Source organism: Gossypium arboreum, chromosome 4, assembly GCF_025698485.1.
Source record: "Gossypium arboreum isolate Shixiya-1 chromosome 4, ASM2569848v2, whole genome shotgun sequence".
NCBI classification, from domain to species: domain Eukaryota; kingdom Viridiplantae; phylum Streptophyta; class Magnoliopsida; order Malvales; family Malvaceae; genus Gossypium; species Gossypium arboreum.
In genome coordinates, this window is record NC_069073.1 from 122,114,836 (window position 1) to 122,137,777 (window position 22,942).

The following is a 22,942-nucleotide window of genomic DNA, read 5'->3' on the forward strand; positions in this document are numbered from 1 at the left end:
CAAAATGGCTGAAAAATTAGTAAAAGGACCAAATTAAAAATTTCACTATATAAAAGGGATCAAAACAAGTATTAAACCATTAAAAAATTGTATAACTCCTACGCATGAAAAATGTCAATGTCCCCATGGATAATTAGGGTCACTGCTTACATATTTCCCATCAAAGGGATTGTAAACTTGAATCCTCCATTCGTCTTTTTCATCACTTCCATGGCTACTGAAATTAACCACAGAAGCTTCCAATATATCTTCCCAGCTATCATCATCATCATTTAGCTTAATCAACGGCTGTCGTTCTTCTTCACCTTCATCACCCACCTTTTCAGCCGTCGATGATAACGATGATGATGATGGTGACTGATGATCACCATTATCATCCTTTATTTCCCACATACCATTAATGAAGCTTTCAAGAGCTTGAATTTGCAACAATGGGATTCGATCCACAAATGGATATTCATAACACCCACATACACCCATAAGTTTACACCATTGATAAAACTCATATAACCGGTCCGCTTGTAAAGCTGCTTTTCTATATACATCAAACACCGATATACAACACCGGTATGTCGGCATTTGGAACATGTTTTCCAGCAAGAAAACGATGTCGTTTTTGAACACGGTGTAACATACGAAGCTGTCACGGATTATATGCTTCATCGCCGTTTGAATCAAGAAGTTTCGTGCCGTGACTCCGGTCGGTTTACATTCGATGACACGGTCGATCAAACTTTGAATCTGTTCTAACACTTCGAGAACTCTTCCGATTTCTTCCAGCGAATTATTGGGCGGTCCGGGGCGGCGGCGATGATTGTCTTCGTTGGAGATTTCGTCGAGTAAACGAGCGTAGGACCTGATAAACGCGGTGAAACTCTCGGGGTCCGATGACGAAACGTCACGGAAATTGCAAGGGTATAAAGAGATTGAACCATTGGACCGATTGATTAATAGTTCGGTTCGAAAAAGGCTGTCTTCGGGCGACGACCGAAGTAGTCGGTGAAGTAGGAGTAAGCATTTTAATGCGACTCGCCAGCTTCGGGTTTTACCGAAGCGACGAGCGAAACCAAGAGAGAAAGCTCGGCAACACGGTGGAGAAATGGCGAATAGCCGGAGCAATTGGTGGACGTATTTGTCGGATAACGGAGAACCGTTCGGAGCCGTTGCTTTTACAATGATGTGATCAACGTTGCAAAGGCCCCCCATGGTGGCGATTTTGGCGTAGCTAAGGCATGTATGCTCTTTTAAAGCATTGAAAGCTTGTTGAAATGATTTAGTCATATGGTTTTTAGGGAAACCCTAAAGAAAGGTTTTCTTTTTTGGTGTTTTGGGGTCTAAATGCATGGAATTTATGGCATGGGAATTGGTTATTTATGGTCGTTTATTATATGCTAAAAAAGGTTAAAATATGTTGTTAGTCCCTATATTTTGAAAAAGTTTGAGATTTGATCCTTACATTTAAAAGGTTAGAAGTTAAGTCTTTTTACACTTTAAATTTAAAAATCCCAATCCAAACATTAAAATCGTAAGTATTTTTCTTCAAAATATATCAAATTGACATGTTGTTTAGACTGCTATCATTTGAAATTACTGTTTTAAAAACCAAACGAATGTTCGAATGTGTTAGACTATCGATTCAACCATTGATCTAACAATAATTAAATAAACAATTAAAAATTTGATAAAATTTATTAAAATTTGTATATACATATTCAACCACCTGTTTATTGTCCATTTTTTTTTCTATCAATTTTAAATGATTTGCTCAAAGGCTAGCTTAATACTTTTGTCCAGATCGGTATAACACGGCTTGTTCGTGGTCCAACTGATCCAATTCCAACATTGTGTGACATGCCATATGGTTGATGTAAAATAAACTTATTAAGTTAACAATTTTCAACAGAAACTACCAATCACGATAATAATAAAATTTCTAAATCGAAAAAGTAAAAAGAATAAATTTTAAAATTTTAAAATATACGGATTAAATCTCAAATTGTATAGAAGTACGGGATTAACAACATATTTTAACCCTGGGAAAAAAATAATAATAGGTTTCAAGATTTACTATGCCATTGGATTGATCGAAACTAAGCTACAATTACGAGAAAAAAAGTGTTTTGGTTTTAGTGAACTAAATAAAAATATGAAAAATTAACGTAGTTGTCAACAGATTGGGCAAAATAAAATATCTTTATTTAATGACTTTGTTGATTCCTTTTGGTGATTAGGGAGAAACGTTTTTTAATTAATTTAGATTTAAATTAATTTAATCATAAAAATTAATATTACGAACATAAAATGATTACAACATGTAATTCTAAATGATTCGAAATGAAATTAAAAAAAATTTAAATAATTTATAATAATCCGAACTTGAAATTTGAATTACTAAATGCAAATTTAACTTAAAATTGTTTGGATTGAAGCCAAAGAATGACAACTTAGAACTTGGTTTGTGCTTGGTCGACAAATACAATAATAATAATAATAATAATAATAATATTATTATTATTATTATTATTATTATTATTATTATTAAATTACGACACTAAATTAATAAATTAAAATATTAGGGATGAGCTTTTCAACGGGAGAATCAATTTGAAGTACTAAATGTTAAGAAGATAAGAAGAGTACTTCATTTGGCATACATGAGAAACAGGGATGAAGTTAGAAATTTTTTGGGATGAAATTAAATTATATATGTTTATGATAGTAAAATTATAATTTCGTCATTTTAATAGCTTATATCTTTATAATTTTTAGAGAATTAAATTAAATTTTATCATTTTTGAGGCCGTTAAACTGTAATTTTATTATTAATAATTTAAAATTTTATAAATTATAAAATGATTTTTTTCTATTTTAGGGGTCGGGCACCTGCCAATACCCTTAGATCTGCCCTGATGGCAAACATATAAGAAAATCCAATGTATAGCAAGAAATTAAGAACTATACATGTAAGTTTTTTAAAGTTATAATCATAATTGTTTATTATAAGTACAAAATTAAATAAATAATTTAATAAATTAATTTACGAGACTAAATCTAAATCAAACTCATATGATGAGATTTGAAAATATTAAGTTTTGGTTTTACACATATAACTATATTAGAAATAGGGCGTAGTTAAAAGGTAAGCAAGACCTTGGCCTCCTATTTAATTATTAGGTGTTTCTCGATTCAATCTTATATATAGGTATTGAATAATGGTAGAGCTAGAAAAAAGTTTTGAGGCTGGAATTAAATTATATATTTTTACGATAGTAAAAATGCAATTTCATCATTTTAATAGTCTATACTTTTATAATCTTTAAAAAGTTAAATCAATTTTTTATCATTTTTTAAGGGTCAAAGTATAAATTTACTATTACTAATTTAAAATTTTATAAATTATAAAATATCTAAATGTAAAATTTACCATTTTAAGGGAGGCTAACCTCCTGCCAATCCCTTAGCTTCGCCCTAATACCGAAGTTTAGGAAAGGCAATAAAAAGACACTTCCAATATGACTAAGAAAATCCATGTAAAATGTAATTAAGCCACATTTTAACTTCCTGGTACCTATTCTAGCGTCGCCCTTGAATTTATTAGTTACATATCTCTGAAATCTTGTTAAGGGTTAGATTTTATAAAATGTTGATTAGATTAATTTGGCAATATTTAGATTATTGGTCAAATTATGATTATGTTAAAGATTTAATCAATATTACTTTTAGGAGTTATAATTAAATATATCAGTAGTTTTATTAAAATTAATCATTATAGGTATTGAATTTAATAATTGAGTTTATCTTTAACTTATTATTTATTTAGTTCATATATATTTAAATATAAACATTCAAGATTTAGAGGTTGTTTCTTTTTATATAATATATAAAATTACCTATAGCCCCTCGCAAACTAATAAATAATGAGATATTACGCTCAAAGACACTCGAACCTACATCCTTCTGCATTGGATTTTATGTTGAAATTGGTTATTATAAATTTAGAATATTAAAATTAAGTCAAACAAAGTATACGAAAGTGAAATCAAAATTATGACTTTTAATATTAATAATAATTTTAATTAATAATATCATGCTAACACTAACATTTTTGTAATGATATTAAGAGTAATTTATTAACTAAATAAGTACTTAATCATAATTTTTCTTGAATATTATTTTGTTAGAAATATACTGTTAAAAGAGTTTATTTATTTACAAACATACACATCTCACAATTCACGTGTTGAGGCCAATAGTAATGCATCAAGACGCACAACAAGAAGCCTCAAGCCGTGACACACAGGCATGCAAGACTTTCGAAATGCCTTATTTACATGCAAGAACACGAACTCCATCCACTAGGTTTTTCATCAGATTTGGACTGATCTTCAACTTTTTTAGGTTTAATTTCTGAGGAATCTCTTAAAGGTTTTTCCCTAATTTTCTCCATTCCAGGTTTTCCATCAAAATTCAACTCCCTGGTTTTAACTTCTGGGGAAAGAATTTCTAAGGTTTTAGAAACTTTTAAAGAACCTTCTTTTTCCCTGTTCTTCTGCCTATTAGGTTTCGAAATCAATTCTCCACTTTCGGTTTTAACTTCTAGGGAATCAAAATCTTGCGAAGACGTTTCCATAATTTTCTCCACACGAGGTTTCTCATCAGAAATCAACTCCTCATTCTTGACTTTAATTACTAGGGATTCAGAATCTTGCGAAGAATTTTCCCTAATTTTCTCCCTCTTAATTTGAAGAAGCTTACCATATATACACCAAGGAAAGCTAATGAAATGTTCTTGATCAGCCTCATTGTTATTTGAACCCCAAAAACTTGGATGGTATGTCACGTGGTACCAAGCTGAAGCTTTTGCAAACACATCCTCTACACTAGGACTTGCTTTCTCATTGAACCAACTCTTGGCTTCTCTTCTCAATGATCTCACAGCTAAATTTACCGCTTCTAAATCGACTTTCCGATCGAAAGATTTAGCTAATTTCAAGATACAACCGCCGATAATCTCGGCCTCGGTTTTGACCCCGTAGGTACGCATTAGGTTAGCTAGTTTATAATCATATTGTTTCTTGTGATGAACTGCATCATTGACATAGGCTAGAAAGCCTTCGAATTCCATATCGGGGTCATACGAACGTGTCGCTATTGACTTGGTGAAGTGTTTACTGGTACTAACCTCGGCTTCGATGCTTTTCACCTCGCGGTAGAGCTGGCCGATCACGGACTGTGATTCGTAGGTGAACTTGTCAGGCTTTTCCATGAAATCCGGGTATTCTTTGGCGCGTAAACGGTGGGGTATTTTGGCTGGAATGCCGGTTTTGGGGAAGTCGACCGCGACGGACGATAGCTTGGCAAGCTCGATGCATTGTTCGCTAAGTGCCTTTGTGGGCTCCTTATCGGCGAACACCGTGTGGGCATTAGAAATGATGCCCAAGCTGTCATTGAGAATATAGTTTGTGAAATACTCCGCCACCTCCTGCACATTTAAGTGTATATATATAATTGAGTATACTCATATCGAATAAGTACTTGTATCTAACACGCTTCAAACCCGAGAAATAAAGTTATATATAGTAAAAATAATAAGTAAATTAGTTCCTATACATTAGATAATGAGAAAATGTGTTTTTTGATTCATGTATATCAATATGAAATACACGTGGCAAAATACCTCTATTTATTATTAGCATATAGGTTTTTAACTGTACAAATGATGTAATTTTTAATAAAAAGGACTAATTTGTTCTTTGATCTAACATATAGGGATTAATTTATTATTTTTAGTATTTGGGTCAAAATATAATTTGACTCTTTGTATAAAGGCTTTCATTGTAATTTTACTGTTATAAGACATGCTTGCTGCTTTTTTTATATGATTTGAGCAAATACCTCTATGGTAACATCATGGTCTAACAGGGCACTTTGTGCAGCACCATAATCCATGGGAGGAAATCTGCAGGGGGGAATGAGATCTTCATCCCAAGAAACGAAATATAGATCGCCATCCAGATCGCTTCCTGAACATTCGTTCGGATGGGGTCTGTATGATCACGTAAACAAATTATTTAGTTTGAAATATTAAATACATATTCGGGTATGATTCTCAAGCAACATAGTAAATAAGTACAAAAGTGCATTTGAGTATTGGATAGTCATACCTATGGCCTTTCTGTGGGAAAACAACGCAATCCACCATGTGACGCAGAACGACGGCATCCACGGCCTCCAGAACTCGTAGGTCACCGGGGTGCAAACACGGATTTTTGGCAATGACGACCTTCCCTTCCACAACATGGCAGTTTTGGTATGACCTTCCGTCGCCGCTCGAAGATTGGCTTGGTTTAGTTGAGTATTGGACAAACACTTGACCGTATTCAAGTGTCCCTGTTTCATCTAAGCACCCCATCAGAATTCCTCCTTTGTCAATCGAAATCCTTGTTCTAGTCCTTAGATCTAGCAGCTTCGACGCACGGATCGTTCGTAGCATCATTGAAAGGAATGGTTCCGAGTCCGGTTTGTAGCCGCACAAAAGCATTTCTCTTAAAACCCTTACAATTTCACCATGGTGTATGCTTTCCATTGCCTCCTTTGCCTTTTCTGGATCCATCAACATTGCATCCAGTCGAGCCAAAAACGCTTTCTGCTTCGCCTCGAAAACACTATCCTTGACCCCAAGTGTCGACATAAGTATGATTATTTGTCTATTAAGGTAACAAGTGTGGTACTTGCTCCAAGACAAAACATCAAGACTCGTAGAGTCCGCTTCGAACTTCTGCATACTTTTCCTTAACGATAACTTCACCGATGATGAGGGATCAACAGCTACAACTCCTTTGTAACCACCATATCGAATTTGAAACGCAGATGGAGTATGTCTCAAGCCACATTTCCATGCTACTTGCTTAGCAAGTTTAGCCGATATTTTCCCGATACCATCGGAGAAGGTATACTTAGTCCCACCGGTTTCAACTTCAATGTCGGGAATTATCTCGATTTCATCCTGACGAACTTCTAATGTTTCCCTCGATGAGCTTAAAGACTGGCCTAACCTAGCTGCATATTTCGCCACATTCCTAATAACATGAATATGACCCATTTGTCCTCTTATATCATCAGCAGTAAGCCCAGGCTTGGATGCGAACATCCAGATTGAATTCTCTCTTAGCTGACTAGTTGAACAAGCAAGAAACTCAAATTTCTTATCGCCAATAAGTATCCCGTTTCTCAAAGTTGTTAATATCCTCTGAAATATCCTAGTAGGCTTCCCATCGGTACTAGATGTACTCGACGACAAATCCGTTGAATGTATCTTCCCAAGCTCCTCGTCAACGAAAGAAACTCGTAAAAAGTTATCAATATCTTTAATATACTTACGAAGGACCCTGTTTGAAAGATTAACATCTGGACCGCTGAAATACACTTTAGACGGCGTCAGTTGAATCCTCCTTACCGCTACTAACCCTTCATCGAGTTTGGGTGGTCGAGGACGCTTTTCGGGCTTACGATACTCCTTGTACTGATCATTCAGCCACTTGACTGGATCATAACAACAATCTTTGAAACCAAACATTTTCTCCAATGCATGTTCTATGAATAAAGTTTCTATCCTGCAGGGATCAACAAGCTCAAAGAACCTCGAATCAAGTGCCGTGGGAGGCAAGTAACCGTGCTGGAGCAAAGCATTCACTTTGAACAGGATGTTGTAAGGCAAATCAAAGCCTGGTGGTGGGGTTATTATGGGGACAAGATCGGTGCTGGATGAAAATGGGGAGCCGGGTTCGATGACGAAATTGTCTTCGATTTTCTTGTAATAAAAACTGGTGTCGAACCTTGGGAGCTGAACTGATCGAGGAAGCTCTATGCACATGCCGAATGATTGACCAATACAATGGCCTGGTGTAAAATCTACTTCTCTGACCCATTGCTCCTCGTCTGTGAGTTCCTTGGAAGAGCTGAGAGCAATTGATGGATCTTTTTCATAGATCCTAGGGGCTCCAAGTAACTAGAATATAAAATAGATGGCGAAAAAAGTCAATAATCCCCATGATATTGTGGCATAAATAAAATACTAAATACTCTTATTAATTGGACTTCAATTATTAAATTAAATGAGTAGAGAGGTTGGTTTATATTAAAAATAGAAAGATTCAATTCTTAAAATTAAAAATAAAAAACTAAATTTTAAATATATAAAGAGTACAAGGATTGAGAGTGGAATTAGGCCTTTTATATAATATCTTTAAATCCAACATCTTCAACTTTATTTTATTTTTTAATATTTATCCAACAGCACAAAAATCTCATAACTTACTCATAATACCGATGTCTATTCTCCAAACTAAAAACAGCTTAAATCTAGTTATATACGATAATGGGGTAAAATTGCAGTACTAGTCCCATAGTTGCCTCTCTATATTTTTAAAATGAGCAAAATCATGTCCTTGTACATTAAAAGAAATAGAAAAATTATCGTTTTCATAATAGTTGAATAAAAATATTAATTTAATGAGATTCTTTTAATTAAATGATGTGACTTTAAAATATGATATTACATATTCACTCAACCCATTCTAACTTAAAAACTTAAACTATTTGCATTTTAACTATTGCAGTTAATAAGGGAATGACATGAAAACAGGTTAAATGCAACTGTTTTAAACTAGAATAGATCCCGTAAATATATTATATCGCTTAAAATGCCACTCCATATTTTACATTAATATCACATATCTCAAACATTAACAAAAATAATCATTTTCCTCCTATGAAGTATAAAATTTTTTAGCATAATAATTTATTTGACCCTTTAATTTTATAAAAATTTTATTTTAGTTTTTATTTAATTTTTCATTTTTTAGCTTTTACTTGCATTGAATTATTAACTTTCTTGACATGACATCCACATGGCAACATTAGCAATTCATTAATTGCAAATGTGACATCCACATAGATTGTCAAACTTGTCCATTCATTTACAAAAATAATTTTAAAAGCTAAAAAAAGTAAAAATTAAATGAAAAGTTAAATAAATTTTTTTGTAAAATTGAAATGCTAAATAAATTATTATCTCAACAATCTATATTTATTTGTATCGGAAATATGAAATCGATCTAAATTAAAAGTAATGGACTTCAAACATACCTGAATGAGCAAACATTTCTTGGTGTGATCAGGCACATAATGTAACACCATCTGCCAAACGTTGTCATTGTAAAGCTCGAGCTTGTAGTCGACACCGTTGTAAGACAGAAAGAAGTATAACTTGTCCAATTTTTGACCATACTTGAACGAAACATGAGATTGGTTCCAAAGCACAATGAATTTGTCTTTTGAAGCTGGACTACCAAAATGTAACATCAAGTCATCAATGCTGTGGAGATCAAACCTGGGCTTTTGTGGGATGATGTCGTGTTTCATTGACCAGGCTTTCAAATAAGACTCGTTGTGCCAAAGTGCTTGACTTGAGGTCCACGACAAGATCCTTTCCACATCTTCCATGTTTTTGAATTGTACCTAGTCAAAGATAGAAATTTTATTCGAAAGATGGAGATAAAATGGTAAAATTTTTAAAAAATCGGTGTTAAAAAAAACTTAGTTAAAATAACTTAAATTTAATATTTTAATTTAGGAGCAGGCTTAAAAGAAATTTTCTCCATCCAGCCAAGGGGGCGAACCCGCTGCCTACTTCCTTGTGTACCTTGGCGAAAGATCTCGAGCCTTCTTTGTGACTAACTTTTACAGTCTCCACGGTTCCTTCACCAGTGTAGTTCTCGAGGAGTTGCCTCACTTCGTCGACTGTTACGGCTGAAGCAAACCCGTAGAGCTTAATTGTCTTGCTCATTTCCTCGAACCGCAACTTCACTAACACCCAAAAGAATAAAAATAGAAATTATTGCTAACAAACAAGTTATTAGAGAAAAAGGAGTAATTTTTTTGTAATAAATTGAAAAAATAATTTTATGAGACAATTTAATTTAAAATATGATGTAAAATTTTTAAAATGATCTAATTTGTTCATAAAACTTGAATGCAGGATTCAATTCTTTAAATTACAATAAATTATGTAAATATATCACATCATATTTTAATTTAATATCACGTAAATTTATCACACAAAATTAACATTTGTTTGTATTTCTAATGCACAAATCCCTACCATAATATAATGAACACACTTTTACCTATCCCAACATAAATATGAGAACATGATGTTCTTAATATCTAAAATTAATATATATATATATCAATATTACAATATCAAAAATATATCTATACTCAATATTCAACTCTAAATTCAAATAACATAAAATAAAACTATTATAATTGCATTCAAATATTGGACTTCATGGATGGTTTACGCTTTCATTTAGCTTTTCAAGTTTATAGCTGCTTTGATTATTACAACCACTTTGTATTTTCTATAATGTTACTATGTTATTTGAATTTTTTCTATTTAAAATGTATTTTTGTTTCACGTGATCACGTCTATGCTAACACACACTTATGAAAACATAATCTTGTAAATGTATATGAAGTTTTTAGAAAAAAATGATACATATTTCGGGCCATATTATTAGTCATCCTTTAGAAAAGAAAATCAAATTATTTTAAATTTGGGGAAATTTAAAATTTCTCCATATAGCTTTCGGCTATGACTTAACAAATTTGATGATCTAATTCAAATGGCGCAATAAAAACATAAAAGCAATATCAAATTCAAAGAAAAATTATTAGAACATTCTTGTACTGTGTTCTTGACTCACTTCTTTTATTAATTTAATCTCTACAATATTTTAATTATTAATAATCCTTCAATTTCTTGAAATACATATTTTCAACACTAAAATCAACTTTTTCATTAATTCACAAACTAATTTGACATAATTTTCTTTTAAAAAAACACATGTTCTCAAAACGATATATCGTATGATAGATTAGAAGAGCAAATTATAACCAAAAAGAATCAAATCTTCAAAAAAATAGTGCACATACCTTCAATAAAATTTGGCCCAAAAATTTGCAAAAAAAAAAAAAAGAAAAATCGAGTCAGCCGTGAATGAATTCAAAAGTAAAGAAACAAAAGATGACGAAGAATTAATCATGGCAAAAAGCAAATAGAAAAATAAAAAAGGATCAGAGAAACTCACCAGACTTGGAAAGAGAGGTATGGGACCGAAGAAAAATAATTACGAAAAGAATCAAAAGATTCAAAACACAAACAAAAAGAAGAAAACAAAAATATTAGAACAAAAATTCAAAGTAAAACAGAGAGATTAAAACGAAGAAGGAAAAAGAGATTTTTAAAAAAAATCGAAGAACAGAGAGAGACTTTACTTGAATTTGAAAACGGGAATTTACAATAACGAAGAAAATTTGAGAGATTTTTGGAGGACGAAAGAAAATCAGAGGGAAAATAAGAAAACTAAAAGAGAGGGAGACGATGTGAAATTGTGGCGCCAAGAAACTGATATTTAAATGAGAAAAAGGAAAATAAAAGTGAAGGTTTTTGGAGATTCTATGCTTTGGATTGAACGGTTAATTTTAGAATTGTCCTGATAACGTAAGGGAGATGACGTCAGGTTCTCCCTTCCCCATTGGGTTTGATCATATACCGTTTAACTTTGTTGAGATCGAAACGTTTCTAAATTCAATTGGTTAAAAAATAGGGTTAATTCACCATACATCCCCAAATTATAACATTTGTTCTAAAGTGGTCTAAAACTTTAGAAAATCCTAATTATATTCCTAAACTATCGAGGTTTTATTAATAAGGTCATTCCATTACTAAAATCATTAATTTAACCGTTAAATGATATGTCAAGTCTTATATGGCATAGTTTAAAACGAAAAGTTTAAAGAAAAATGAGTGTTGTAAAAATTTTGTTTTTGAAATTTTCGAAACTTTTACAAAAACCTTGGCGCTCACTCTCTTTTTTTTCGATTTTACTTTATTTTTAGTGTTTACTTTTAAAAGTTACGCGGTAACGTTTTACTTTTTCTTAAAATTTTCATGTAGAATGACAGTCATAATTTGGAGATGTTTAATGCAATTAACTCTATTTTTTTATATTAATAAGTTGGTCTAATTATGTGGCTTTCATAGTATTCCTTGAACTTATTGAGGGATCAATTCTTTTATTGAGAGAAATTTTTGAATTGTTACACTATGAGCAGTGAATTATACCCTCAAATAATGGAGGCATTGTTTTTAGATGTCTATGCTCAGTTTTAACCCTGAATTTTTGTTTTCCTACTTCAAGAAAAGCCCAAAGAGGTTCACGGAATTTTGACAGGAACACATAGGTCCAACAAAAGAATATTGCGTTAGATTTTGATTATTTTTAATATTATAACAATGTGTTTAATTTATTTTGTATATATATATATACACTAGTTTGCTTAGCTAACTAGAATTTCATAATAAAATAATTTAATTTTAGATAAAATAAATTAGAGGACGCCTTTCAAATGGATTTATCTAATTAAAAGTTATTATGCGGTAAAATTATATTTTAATTTCTTAATCATGAAAAAGAAATTCTATTTAGTCCTTTTAAAATTGATAAAATTATACGTTAATACAAAATAAAACTACACTTTAACCTCACAAAAAAGTTTTAATTCAATTTTAGCTCCCCTAAAAAAAATTGGATTCGCCCTTGGTTGAAATGATAATATTGAAAATTTGAAATTTTACTGTTTAAGTTCGAGTCTTATTTTAGTTTAAATTTTTCCACTAAATTATTTCGGTCTCGATTATTTTTAATTGTCAAACAGATGATTACATTTATACAATTTTAAATTTAAAGAAAAATAATTTAAAAGTATATAACTTTTTTTTAATTTAAAAAAGAAACTTGGTAATTTAAGTTTGGTGATTCTTTACCTTATCAAGGTTCAAAGTTATGCTTTATTTTACCAATGAGGAAAAAGAACTTTGCTTTGGAGATTTCAAAGTATGGAAAGGCTATAACTTTGCTATTGCTTCATTTATTTGATTACTCAAATTTGGTGCTAACTTTATAAAAGACAAATGGAATCCAGAATATATATTTTTTGGTTGAGAAAACAAGCGATTAACTGCTTATAAATGTTAGGCTCTTAAGATAGATTTTGATAGGCGGTACATTTATCTGTGGTTAGTATAAAAACAACGGTGGTAGTGAGATTAGTTATTGTAACGATATTATAGCATGAGACAAAAAATAAATTAAACACACCGCACCGCACCCAATCACCCATTCAAATCCACCCTTAATCCTGTTACTCTAATAATATCATCTTCGATTAATCTCGTGAGAGTAAGAGGAGGGATCCCAATATTTTCCATTACGGACCCGTATCTTAGCGCCCAAGCAAACAAGCAATAGGAAATCAGCACAACACAGTTTGCTATTTTTTTTAAGATTTATCTAACAAATGCTTAGCTGTAATTTTAAATAATTAATTAAAAATATATTATGGTGAAAATATTGTTAACAAATATATTAATAAAAAGTTGATATTAAAAGTAAATAAGGTTTTAGTTGAAATGTTAAAATTAAAATTTTAAATTTTAAAATTAAAAAACATTCATATTAATGTGTGTTATTTTATAAAAGGAAGAATTTTAGAAATTGTTAAGCGAGTTGAGACTTAGTTATTGATTAGCGAGGAGACTAATTCAGTCAACCATTTAAATATAATGCAAATAATTGTAATACTATTTAAATGTAGTAATTGAAATTTAAAAGTGTTTTTTTAAATAATAAGAAATTATATTATTATAAAACCCTTAATCGAGTTTAGCGTAGAGATGTTAATAGGTTGAGTACTGACGAAGTGAGTCTATATATAATATTAATATATTTCATACTTGCTTTAGCTTAATTGATAAAAAATGTGATTTTTAAATTTTATTTAAGCACACACATTTACAATTGGTGAATGAAAATTTGTTTTAGGTCTATTATAGTAATTTTTACAGAAAATGCTATTTTTAGATTAATATGTTCTAATTCAATATAATGGCTAAAATGCTAAATAAGTTTTCCAAAAATAATTACAAAATTAATTATGCCCTTCAGTAAAAATGCATTCAAATGAGTTTCTTAAATCGTGATTTGTACTAAATTGAACATATTAATTATTTTATTTAGATTTAAATGTTGATGTGACAGTTAAAGTTAACATAAAAAATGACGCTAAAAAATTTATTGATTTTAAATTATTTGATAATGATTTAATTAATTTTAATTATTTTACAAAGTTTTTTAGCTTATATATACATTTTAAAAAGTATCAAAATGAATATGAAGTTCTCGATAAAAGAGAAAGAACCTCAAGTACCAAATTAAATATTGAAGCGAAATACAGGTGCTAAATAATACATTAACCCGAAAAGCAACACTTAAAAAGGCAACAAAAATACATTTAAAAGAGAATAGTGGTGGCAGCACTAGTGTAAATTTAAAAGATGAAAAGCATAACCCACTGAAGGCTTAGTCGGAAAGTTGCTCACAAAGAGAGGTAACTTCCCTTTTCCTTTTTATTCTTCTGTTTCATTATTCAATTCATTTTGATTTGTTTTTTAATTTGTAGTGTTCGATTTTGTGTTTGAATTTTCGAGATTGACAATTCGATATGGAATTATCTTTTCTTTGATTTACTTGTATGCAATTGTAGGTTTTGATAAACTGAAATTAACCAAAAAAACAGGACGCAGTGTAGTTTCACATAGGATTTTGGGATTTAGGGTTTTTATTAAAGTGGTTTTTGAGTGAAATTGTTGAAAAAAAGAGGAAAAAATGACAACGGAATCGCTCACAGGGTTTCACTTTGGGAATAGTTTAGGTTCTATTATGAATAAGTTCCAATCAGATGCTATGAACACCAGTTCCAAGATGATTCCCATCGGTGGTTACTTTGTACCGCCACTGCACATGATATTGCCGGAGAATTCCAGTACCACTTCCCCTGCTTTGATCCAACCCGGAAACCCTTCCGGCTCTTCCCTCGATTCTGTTGCAGGGTTCCAGCATGATTTGGGGTTTGCTACTGAATGGTCTACTGAGGAACAATATATATTGAAGGATGGCCTTGAAACGTATGTTGTAATTCTGCTTTTCATTCAAAGTCTTTTGGTGATGTATATGCATGTTTATAATTTGAAATGCTAATATGAGTAATGTGTTGAATTGGTCATAGACTCATAGTTAAAGTAATAGATTACCTAATTATGTTACGAGGATTGTTTTGTGCTTTTGTGTATGATTTTTATGATAAAACTGGTTTTATGGGGGTACTTATTAGCTATGTTACTCGGATTCGGGTATGGTTGTTGTATATTGGTATTTTTCTGACAGGGGTATATTGACACTTTCAAAGTTTTCTATGTATTTGAAGGGTCACATTTTTATACTTATGTCCAAATAGGTGTTGGACATGGGTGTTGGATAGGGTTACTTCAATAAAATTGAAGAGTTGTAGCAAACATAGCTTAGTAGGAAAATAAAAAAAATGGTACTAATTGTTTATTTTCATTTCACTCTACATGTACATAGATATAAAGAGGAACCAAATATTATGAAGTACATAAAGATTGCGGCTGTCTTGCCTGATAAAACCGTACGTGATGTTGCATTGAGGTGCCGGTGGTTGCAAGTAAGCTCCATGCTTTTTTAATAATGAATTTCTACCATCATTGCTACTGATTTCTATTGCCAAGAAAGATGAGTTACCGTTGACATTAAGATATAAAGGTAGTTTTTGGAAATTGGCAGAGAAAGCGAAGGAAACCTGAAGAACTTAATGCTGGAAAAAAGGTGAACAATAGGAAGGTATGCTGATGAATCTTTGAATTATTAGTGGATATGATTGTCCGTATTCTAATAACGATTACTTCCTTAGTCATGAGTCATGACATGTTAACATGCTGCTAGAGGTCGAAATAATCGATGTTCAACTCCACAAGGACCTTTGTTAAAATTTTTCTTATTGGCTAAATTAGTGCTTGAATGGTAAGATGAATTTAAGAGTAAACTGTTTAAATTTGGACAATGGAGCATAAAATTTAAGGGTTGAATATAAAATAGACCACAGTAACTCGCTTTAATAGCTGAGCTCATTTTCAGTTCTGCTATCATGAGTCTTATTGAGTTAAGGTAGTTTTGTTCAACCACTCATTTGTACCAATCCTAAAAATAATTTTGGAACCATTTTATTACGCTTCATATACATACATGGATGAATATCTATCCCACTTTTCTTGGTTGCTTTCCTTCTTCAAGTCAAATTACAAAGAAAACTGCTAATTATGCCACATAAGTTAACATTAATGTTGGAATTCCTTAAATTAAGCAGATTTTCTACCTTAGTTCTAGGAATTTCCTTGTACTATTAGCCATAATCAAATTACTAATTTTTAGGGATAGGCTAATTTCTAGAGATTATTTCCTTTTTTATTTTTCCTGCTATTCTTTAAAAGGCTATAGTCAGATTAGAAAAAATAAGAATAATTCTTCTTCCTAAACTTGTTCATGGTATCAAGAGCATCAGGAATTCAGTTGATCCTACTCTTTCTTCTCTTTTCTTGTTCTGTTTTCTCTGTTAGAAACCCTACTCCCATGGGTGACACCGAAATTCCTCTGAGACTCTTCATAAACTTCGGCTAACGAAAACTCAACTTGAGGCTCTTCATAAACTACTTAGGACTCCTACAGCCAGTGGGTCACTAGCTATTCAAGGTACTGCTTTAAATACTACACACGAACCTATCACAACTTCCTGGATACTAGACTCGGGTGCATCCGACCACATGACAGGTAATCTAAATTTGTTTCACACCTATTTACCTTGTCATGATCACTCTCGGATTCGCATAGCTGATGGATCTTACCCGCTGGTGGCTGGAATTGGGACTGTTAGACTTACTGAAAATTTTTCCCTTGATAAAGTTTTACATGTTCCAAATCTTTCTTATAATTTACTCTCAATTAGCAAGCTTACCAAGGATCAAAAGTACTTGTTGAATTTTCTGCTTTAGGTTGTGTGGTTCAGGAACAGGAATCGGGGAAGATGATTGGCACTGCTAAAGTTGATGATGGCTTATATGTTTGGAACAAAAACAGTTCACAAGAAGGGATGGCCTTATCTACATCAAAAGAAGATTCTATCATGCTATGGCACCGTAGACTAGGACACCCAAATTTCATGTACTTGAAGAAATTGTTTCCTCTACTATTTCTAAATAAGAAAATAAGTTCATTGAATTGTGAAGTTTGCCAACTGTCTAAACACACTCGTGTCCCTTATCCTTTGAAACCTTATGTTCAATCTCAACCTTTCTCTTTAATCCACAGTGGTCTATGGGGAGCCAGTCGAGTAAAAAACATCACAGGGGCTAGGTGGTTCATAACTTTCATTGATGACCACACTAGAGTTTGTTGGATCTATCTCTTTAAAGAAAAATCCGAAGTCTCTAGAGTCTTCAAAAATTTTCATTCAATGATTCGAACCCAGTTCAATTCAAATATTCACACCCTTAGAATTGATAATGGGAGAGAGTATTTTAATTCTATCCTAAGTCCTTATCTTTCTGAGCAAGGAATCATTCATCAAAGTTCTTGTCCTGACACCCCTCAACAAAACGGGGTTTCCGAGAGGAAAAATAGACACCTTGTAGCCGTGGCTCGTGCTCTTATGTTTACTATGGGTGTACCAAAGTATTTATGGGGAGAAGCTGTCCTCACTGCTTGTTATCTTATAAACCGACTCCCATCTAAGGTATTAAACTTTCAAACACTTTACATACTCTTCAAAAAAATTTTCCCTTGTTTCGTGTTCCTAATCTCCCAACCAAAACATTTGGTTGCAAAGCATTTGTCCACAACCATCAACCTAACCGATCTAAACTTGATCCTAGAGCCCACACTTGTGTCTTTATTGGTTACTCACCTACACAAAAAGGGTACAAGTGCTACTCTCCAACCTTACACCGGATGTTTGTGTCGCTTGATGTTACTTTCTTCGAAAACGAGCCATATTTTTCAGCCTCTCATCTTCAGGGGGAGATACTTAGTGAAGATGAGACCTTGAGCAATCTTTTCATTATACCTCAAGACTCTATCAGCCCTACCACCACTACAAAACCTGCTGAAAATCCTACAGCCACTGTTTTTCCTGTTTTGGAACCTGTTTTTCCTGTTTTGGAACCTGTTTTTCCTATCTCCACTGTTCAGCAACAAGAAACAAGGGTGATTAACCATACTAATGAAGAAAAACAGCCCACTCATTCTGAAAAACAACAAGAAAAAACTCAGGGGCTTCGTGTATACTCTCGGAGACATCAGCTGCCTGAAACAGAAACAGCAGTGCCAATGCCATCTTTACCCGAGGACTGTCTTGAGGAAGAAGTTTCACCTCCTTCATCTTCCATCTATCTTCCAATTGCAGTAAGAAAGGGCACTAGGAGCTGCACTCAACATCCCATTTCTCGGTTTGTATCCTATGGAAACTTGTCTAAATCCTACAATGCCTTTGTTTCTAATGTTGACTCTATAGAAACTCCAAAAAACATAAAAGAGGCTCTTAAGTCAACCAAATGGAGGCAAGCTGTGTTGGAAGAAATAAAGGCTCTTGAAGACAATGGAACTTGGGAAATATCTAAACTACCTACTGGGAAGAAGACCGTGGGTTGTAAGTGGATTTTCACCACAAAATTTAAACCAGATGGGAGCATTGATCGATACAAGGCTAGACTTGTGGCCAGGGGTTTCACTCAAACATATGGGTTGGACTATGAGGAAACATTTGCACCCGTGGCCAAATTGAATACTATTCGAGTGCTTCTCTCAATTGCTGTCAACTTAGAATGGCCTTTGATCCAATTGGATGTAAAGAACGCTTTTCTCAATGGAGAATTAAACGAAGAAGTCTACATGGATTTTCCGCCTGCATTCGAAGGAAGCAAGGGCTAAGTATGCAAGTTGAAGAAGTCCTTGTATGGACTAAAGCAATCCCCTAGGGCTTGGTTTAATCGTTTTGCCAAGGCCATGACTAGTAGACATTATACTCAAGGTCAAGGTGATCACACCTTATTCTACCAACACTCGTATAATGGGAAGTGTTGTATTCTCATTGTCTATGTAGATGACATAATATTGACAGGGGATGATTCTATTGAAATTGAAAGACTAAAAGAGTTCTTAAGTCTTGAGTTTCAACTTAAAGATTTGGGGAATCTTCGATATTTTCTAGGAATGGAGATAGCAAGGTCAAAGGCAGGTATTTCAATCTCTCAAAGAAAGTATGTTCTTGATGTACTTTCTGAAGTCGGACTGTTGGGTTGCAAACCAGCCGAGACTCCTATGGAACCAAACCTTAAATTAGGAATTGATAAGTATGGAGAAGAGGTAGACAGGGGGAGATATCAACGGTTAGTAGGAAAACTTATCTATCTTTCTCACACTCGTCCGGACATAGCTTTTGGAGTAAGTGTTATAAGTCAATTTATGCATGCTCCTAGGGAGAAACATTTGGAAGCTGCCTACAGGATATTGAGATATTTAAAAGGGACTCCTGGTAAGGGGTTGCATTTCAAGAAAGATGTAAATCGAAGCATAGAAGTCTACACTGATGCAGACTGGGCAGGGGCAGTTAATGACAGGCGCTCCACAAGCGGTTACTGCAGCTATGTTTGGGGTAATCTCGTGACATGGAGGAGTAAAAAGCAATCTGTTGTGGCACGCAGCAGTGCTGAATCTGAATATCAAGCTTTGTCCCACGGTATATGTGAAGGAATGTGATTACAACGGCTAATGGGAGAACTAAAATTACCCTATACAAAACCTATAACATTATACTGTGACAACCAGGCAGCAGTTAGCATAGCTCATAACCCTGTACACCATGACCGTACCAAGCATGTGGAAATTGATCGCCACTTTATTACGGAGAAAATTAACAAAGGGGAAGTTTGTGTTTCATATCTACCTACAAGACAACAAGTAGCAGACGTGTTAACCAAAAGCTTGAGCAGAAAAATGTTCGAAGAAATTATGGGCAAGCTGGGTTTGATTAACATCTACACTCCAGCTTGAGGGGGAGTGTTGGAATTCCTTTAATTAAGCAGATTTTCTACCTTAGTTCTAGGAATTTCCTTGTACTATTAGCCATAATCAAATTACTAATTTTTAGGGATAGGCTAATTTTTAGAGATTATTTCCTTTTTTATTTTTCCTGCTATTCTTTAAAAGGCTATAGTCAGATTAGAAAAAATAAGAATAATTCTTCTTCCTAAACTTGTTCAATTAATTAAAATGCCTGCATCTCACTTTACTAAATTATATTCCTGTTTTAATTTCCTGAATTGACTATTATTTTTAGGATGTATCGTGATTGAGGAACCAGTATTCTAACTATCCTACTTCTTCAGGATAAGCAGGTGGAATCATCTTCGAAGATGAATATGCCTACAGCTCTGCCGCAAAACATGGTTGCATCTCCATTCATGATGCACCATCTGGACCAGATCAAAAGAAATCCTTCTGAAGGTCTGTAATCTCAAGTCCTTTAGGACAAACTTTTGGGTAATGTTCATAAATAATGTTTCGCTGCTTGCATCAGTCAAAACTGAAAAGAAAGACCGTGAATACCTGCAAAATGATGGTAGCCTAAATATGTGTGGCATTTAAAAATAAAGTGAAAGAGTTGATTCATAATTGAAATTCACATGTATACATCTATTCATATGGTTGAGAATCCAAACTTCTTTTATAAGCTTGCAACATTCTCCTTTGACCCGAGGAAAAAAAGAGTCATTTTGATTCCTAAGGTATTGAACTTTTAATCATCATACTCCGAAGCCTTCAAAAATACAAATTTGTAGACAGCAATGCCAACTTGTCATTCTAATCCTATCTTTATAATATTGAAACATCAAATAATTAGAAAAGGAATTTGAGAAGGTATCACAAGCCTTGCTGTTGATGGCGTATAGGTATTGCATCATTAAAGAATATTGTTCTGAATTGAGGCTTTTGGCAACATGCCTGCTTGTGTTCGTAGTAGAGGGATTAGGATAACTTGAATTACATGTACACTGACCTGCTAAAGGTATTAATTGATGTTAATCTACTTGTTTGTTGTGTATTTTCAGGAATAAGTGGTACAACAATTATGCATCTCTTGAAGCAAAATGCTCAAGTTCTTAGTCAAATCGCATCCAATCTTTCTTTGTATAAGGTGATTGTATGATCCCTAGTTCACAGCAATTCTTTTAATTGATGAATGTTGATGCCATTAGAGTCGGAATTGGAATAGCTGGTGAAACTAGGGGAAAAAATTGATTTATTATCACTGTCCAGAACTTTTAGCTTCATTTACAAACTGATATAAATGGCATATAATATAACTGTTGGTTCGTCATTAGGATTATAGAACATATCAACAGTCAAATGGTGTTTCAATAGAGATTATCATGGACTCAAATCGTTTCTTGTTCTGTTTAATGTACTAATATAAATCCTACGTCGATTTCTTTACATCATATATGATTCTCGGTGACAGTCTTATCTGGCTGGCCTATTAAGCAAAGCTTTTATGTACAGTTACAGGATAACATTGATCTCTTTTGTCATGCAAGGAACAACATTACCGCTGTCCTAAAAGAGTATGTGCCAATGTGGATTTTCTTTATAATTATCAATTGGTGATCAATTCTCTTTACAAGCAGTTCAGCTTTTTGCAGGATGGCAGATATGCCAGGTTTAATGAGTCGGATGTTGCCATTGCCCGTATCTGTCAATGAGGAGGATTTAGAAAATAGCATCTTGCCTTATGCAACTCAGGTAAGTTATTGTGAGCTTTCGAGAATCAGAATTCCTTGATTCTAGTATGGCCTAAGACAGAAACAAAACGAAAACTAACCATATTTACTGGAAACAGAACAATAAAGAGAATAACAACCTGATCTTATCCCCAACAATTAGGAATTCGGCTACTTGTGGAACCCTGGTATGCTTTTATCACCTTCGTTTCGACATACAACCTTTCATCTAGTCATTCTTAGTGCACGGTTAGGTCATGAAGCTGAGTACTGAAATATGTTATAGGATCTGGTTGCTCATGCTACGTTTGGACAAAGATCAAGATGGTCGGGGGTTTGAATTTTAGACCTCGAAATGGTGGAAAACTAGTTGCTCAACAAGGCAGTAAGTGATCTTGTGTTGGTCATGATGGCATACTTTGTGCACTTGTGTTACCATGTTTTGTTTGTTCTTCTTCTGTGTCCAGTCGATTTTTGGCACAGAAGGCAGATTCATTTCAAGAAGTCAAGGAGCTGATAGGGAATTCCGGAATTGCTGAGATTGAAGTCGGATTATATCAGGTCCGTGTAACTATTACAACAAATTTTATATGTAAATGCATGACAGACTGGTTGGATGTTCTTCCTCTTTGCGTACACAAACACTCAATTCACATATTAGGTGCTATAATGGAAATTTTGTATAGATCTCATTCTTTTGGAACCTGAAATCTCACTGTTCACTTGATAGATGTTTTATTTGTATAACATAGATGTAGACGTGTCAAATGTAGCCCAAAACCGAGAACCAATGTTTTTTAAACTGGACCGGTGGTCAAACCGGTAAGACCACTAGTTCCCGGTTTGATTAGTCCGACCAGTTTGTCCAGTCCAATTGGTTCCTCTGGTTCAATTGAATAAATTGATACCAAAATCTAAAAATAGGAAAAAAAATTCGGTTCAATTGGTTTTACTGGCTGGTTTAAACCCTTTATTCTGGACCAATATCTCAGCTGGTTCTCAATTCAATCTGTCCGACCAGTTGGCCCGGTTTTAAAAACGGTGCCGAGAATCCAATCTGAATAACTTGAACCTGATATAACCTGGTTTGATCATAAAAAGTCAAATCACTTAAATTCCCAATTCAAATCT

At 33.3% G+C, this 22,942-nt stretch overlaps 3 protein-coding genes across 12 annotated transcripts; 1 reads left to right on the forward strand and 2 right to left on the reverse strand.

Annotated features, from left to right (window-relative positions):
* Positions 1–114: 114 nt before the first annotated feature.
* Positions 115–1,281, reverse strand: LOC108481749 (putative clathrin assembly protein At2g25430). The gene has a single exon (XM_017784835.2). It carries the CDS (start codon positions 1,279–1,281, stop codon positions 115–117), a length of 1,167 nt encoding a protein of 388 aa, XP_017640324.2.
* A 2,845-nt stretch (positions 1,282–4,126) lies between these two features.
* On the reverse strand, positions 4,127–9,862 carry LOC108481748 (probable RNA-dependent RNA polymerase 1). The gene is made up of 5 exons (XM_017784833.2): positions 9,704–9,862; positions 9,148–9,519; positions 6,165–8,008; positions 5,896–6,046; positions 4,127–5,482 (listed from the first exon to the last, which is right to left on the reverse strand). The coding sequence occupies exons 1-5, from the start codon at positions 9,845–9,847 to the stop codon at positions 4,328–4,330; spliced, it is 3,666 nt and encodes a 1,221-aa protein (XP_017640322.1). The 5' UTR covers positions 9,848–9,862; the 3' UTR covers positions 4,127–4,327.
* Positions 9,863–14,384: 4,522 nt separating this feature from the next.
* LOC108483815 (uncharacterized mitochondrial protein AtMg00810) lies at positions 14,385–22,521 on the forward strand. Of its 10 annotated transcripts, XM_053026686.1 has the most exons (11): positions 14,385–14,514; positions 14,839–15,091; positions 15,549–15,648; positions 15,768–15,824; positions 20,420–20,537; positions 21,143–21,228; positions 21,594–21,655; positions 21,734–21,833; positions 21,931–21,999; positions 22,098–22,196; positions 22,279–22,521. In XM_053026686.1, the coding sequence occupies exons 2-10, from the start codon at positions 14,847–14,849 to the stop codon at positions 22,149–22,151; spliced, it is 891 nt and encodes a 296-aa protein (XP_052882646.1). In that variant the 5' UTR covers positions 14,385–14,514; positions 14,839–14,846; the 3' UTR covers positions 22,152–22,196; positions 22,279–22,521. The 10 variants fall into 10 exon arrangements, with proteins under 10 accessions (XP_052882646.1, XP_017642894.1, XP_052882645.1 ...); XM_017787405.2 differs by having other exon boundaries at positions 14,815–15,091; positions 22,098–22,521; XM_053026685.1 differs by having other exon boundaries at positions 22,098–22,521.
* Positions 22,522–22,942: the final 421 nt, after the last annotated feature.

What these genes read in the sequence shown, in the direction of transcription:
- LOC108481749 (XM_017784835.2), bottom strand. Translation starts at nt 1,281, where the DNA reads ATGACTAAATCATTTCAACAAGCTTTCAATGCTTTAAAAGAGCATACA.
- LOC108481748 (XM_017784833.2), bottom strand. Translation starts at nt 9,847, where the DNA reads ATGAGCAAGACAATTAAGCTCTACGGGTTTGCTTCAGCCGTAACAGTC. An exon ending in AGAAATGTTTGCTCATTCAG is followed by an intron (nt 8,009 to 9,147) that starts GTATGTTTGAAG and finishes TTTATATTCTAG; the next exon opens with TTACTTGGAGCCCCTAGGAT. An exon ending in TTCCCACAGAAAGGCCATAG is followed by an intron (nt 6,047 to 6,164) that starts GTATGACTATCC and finishes GTGATCATACAG; the next exon opens with ACCCCATCCGAACGAATGTT.
- LOC108483815 (XM_053026684.1), top strand. Translation starts at nt 17,062, where the DNA reads ATGATTGGCACTGCTAAAGTTGATGATGGCTTATATGTTTGGAACAAA.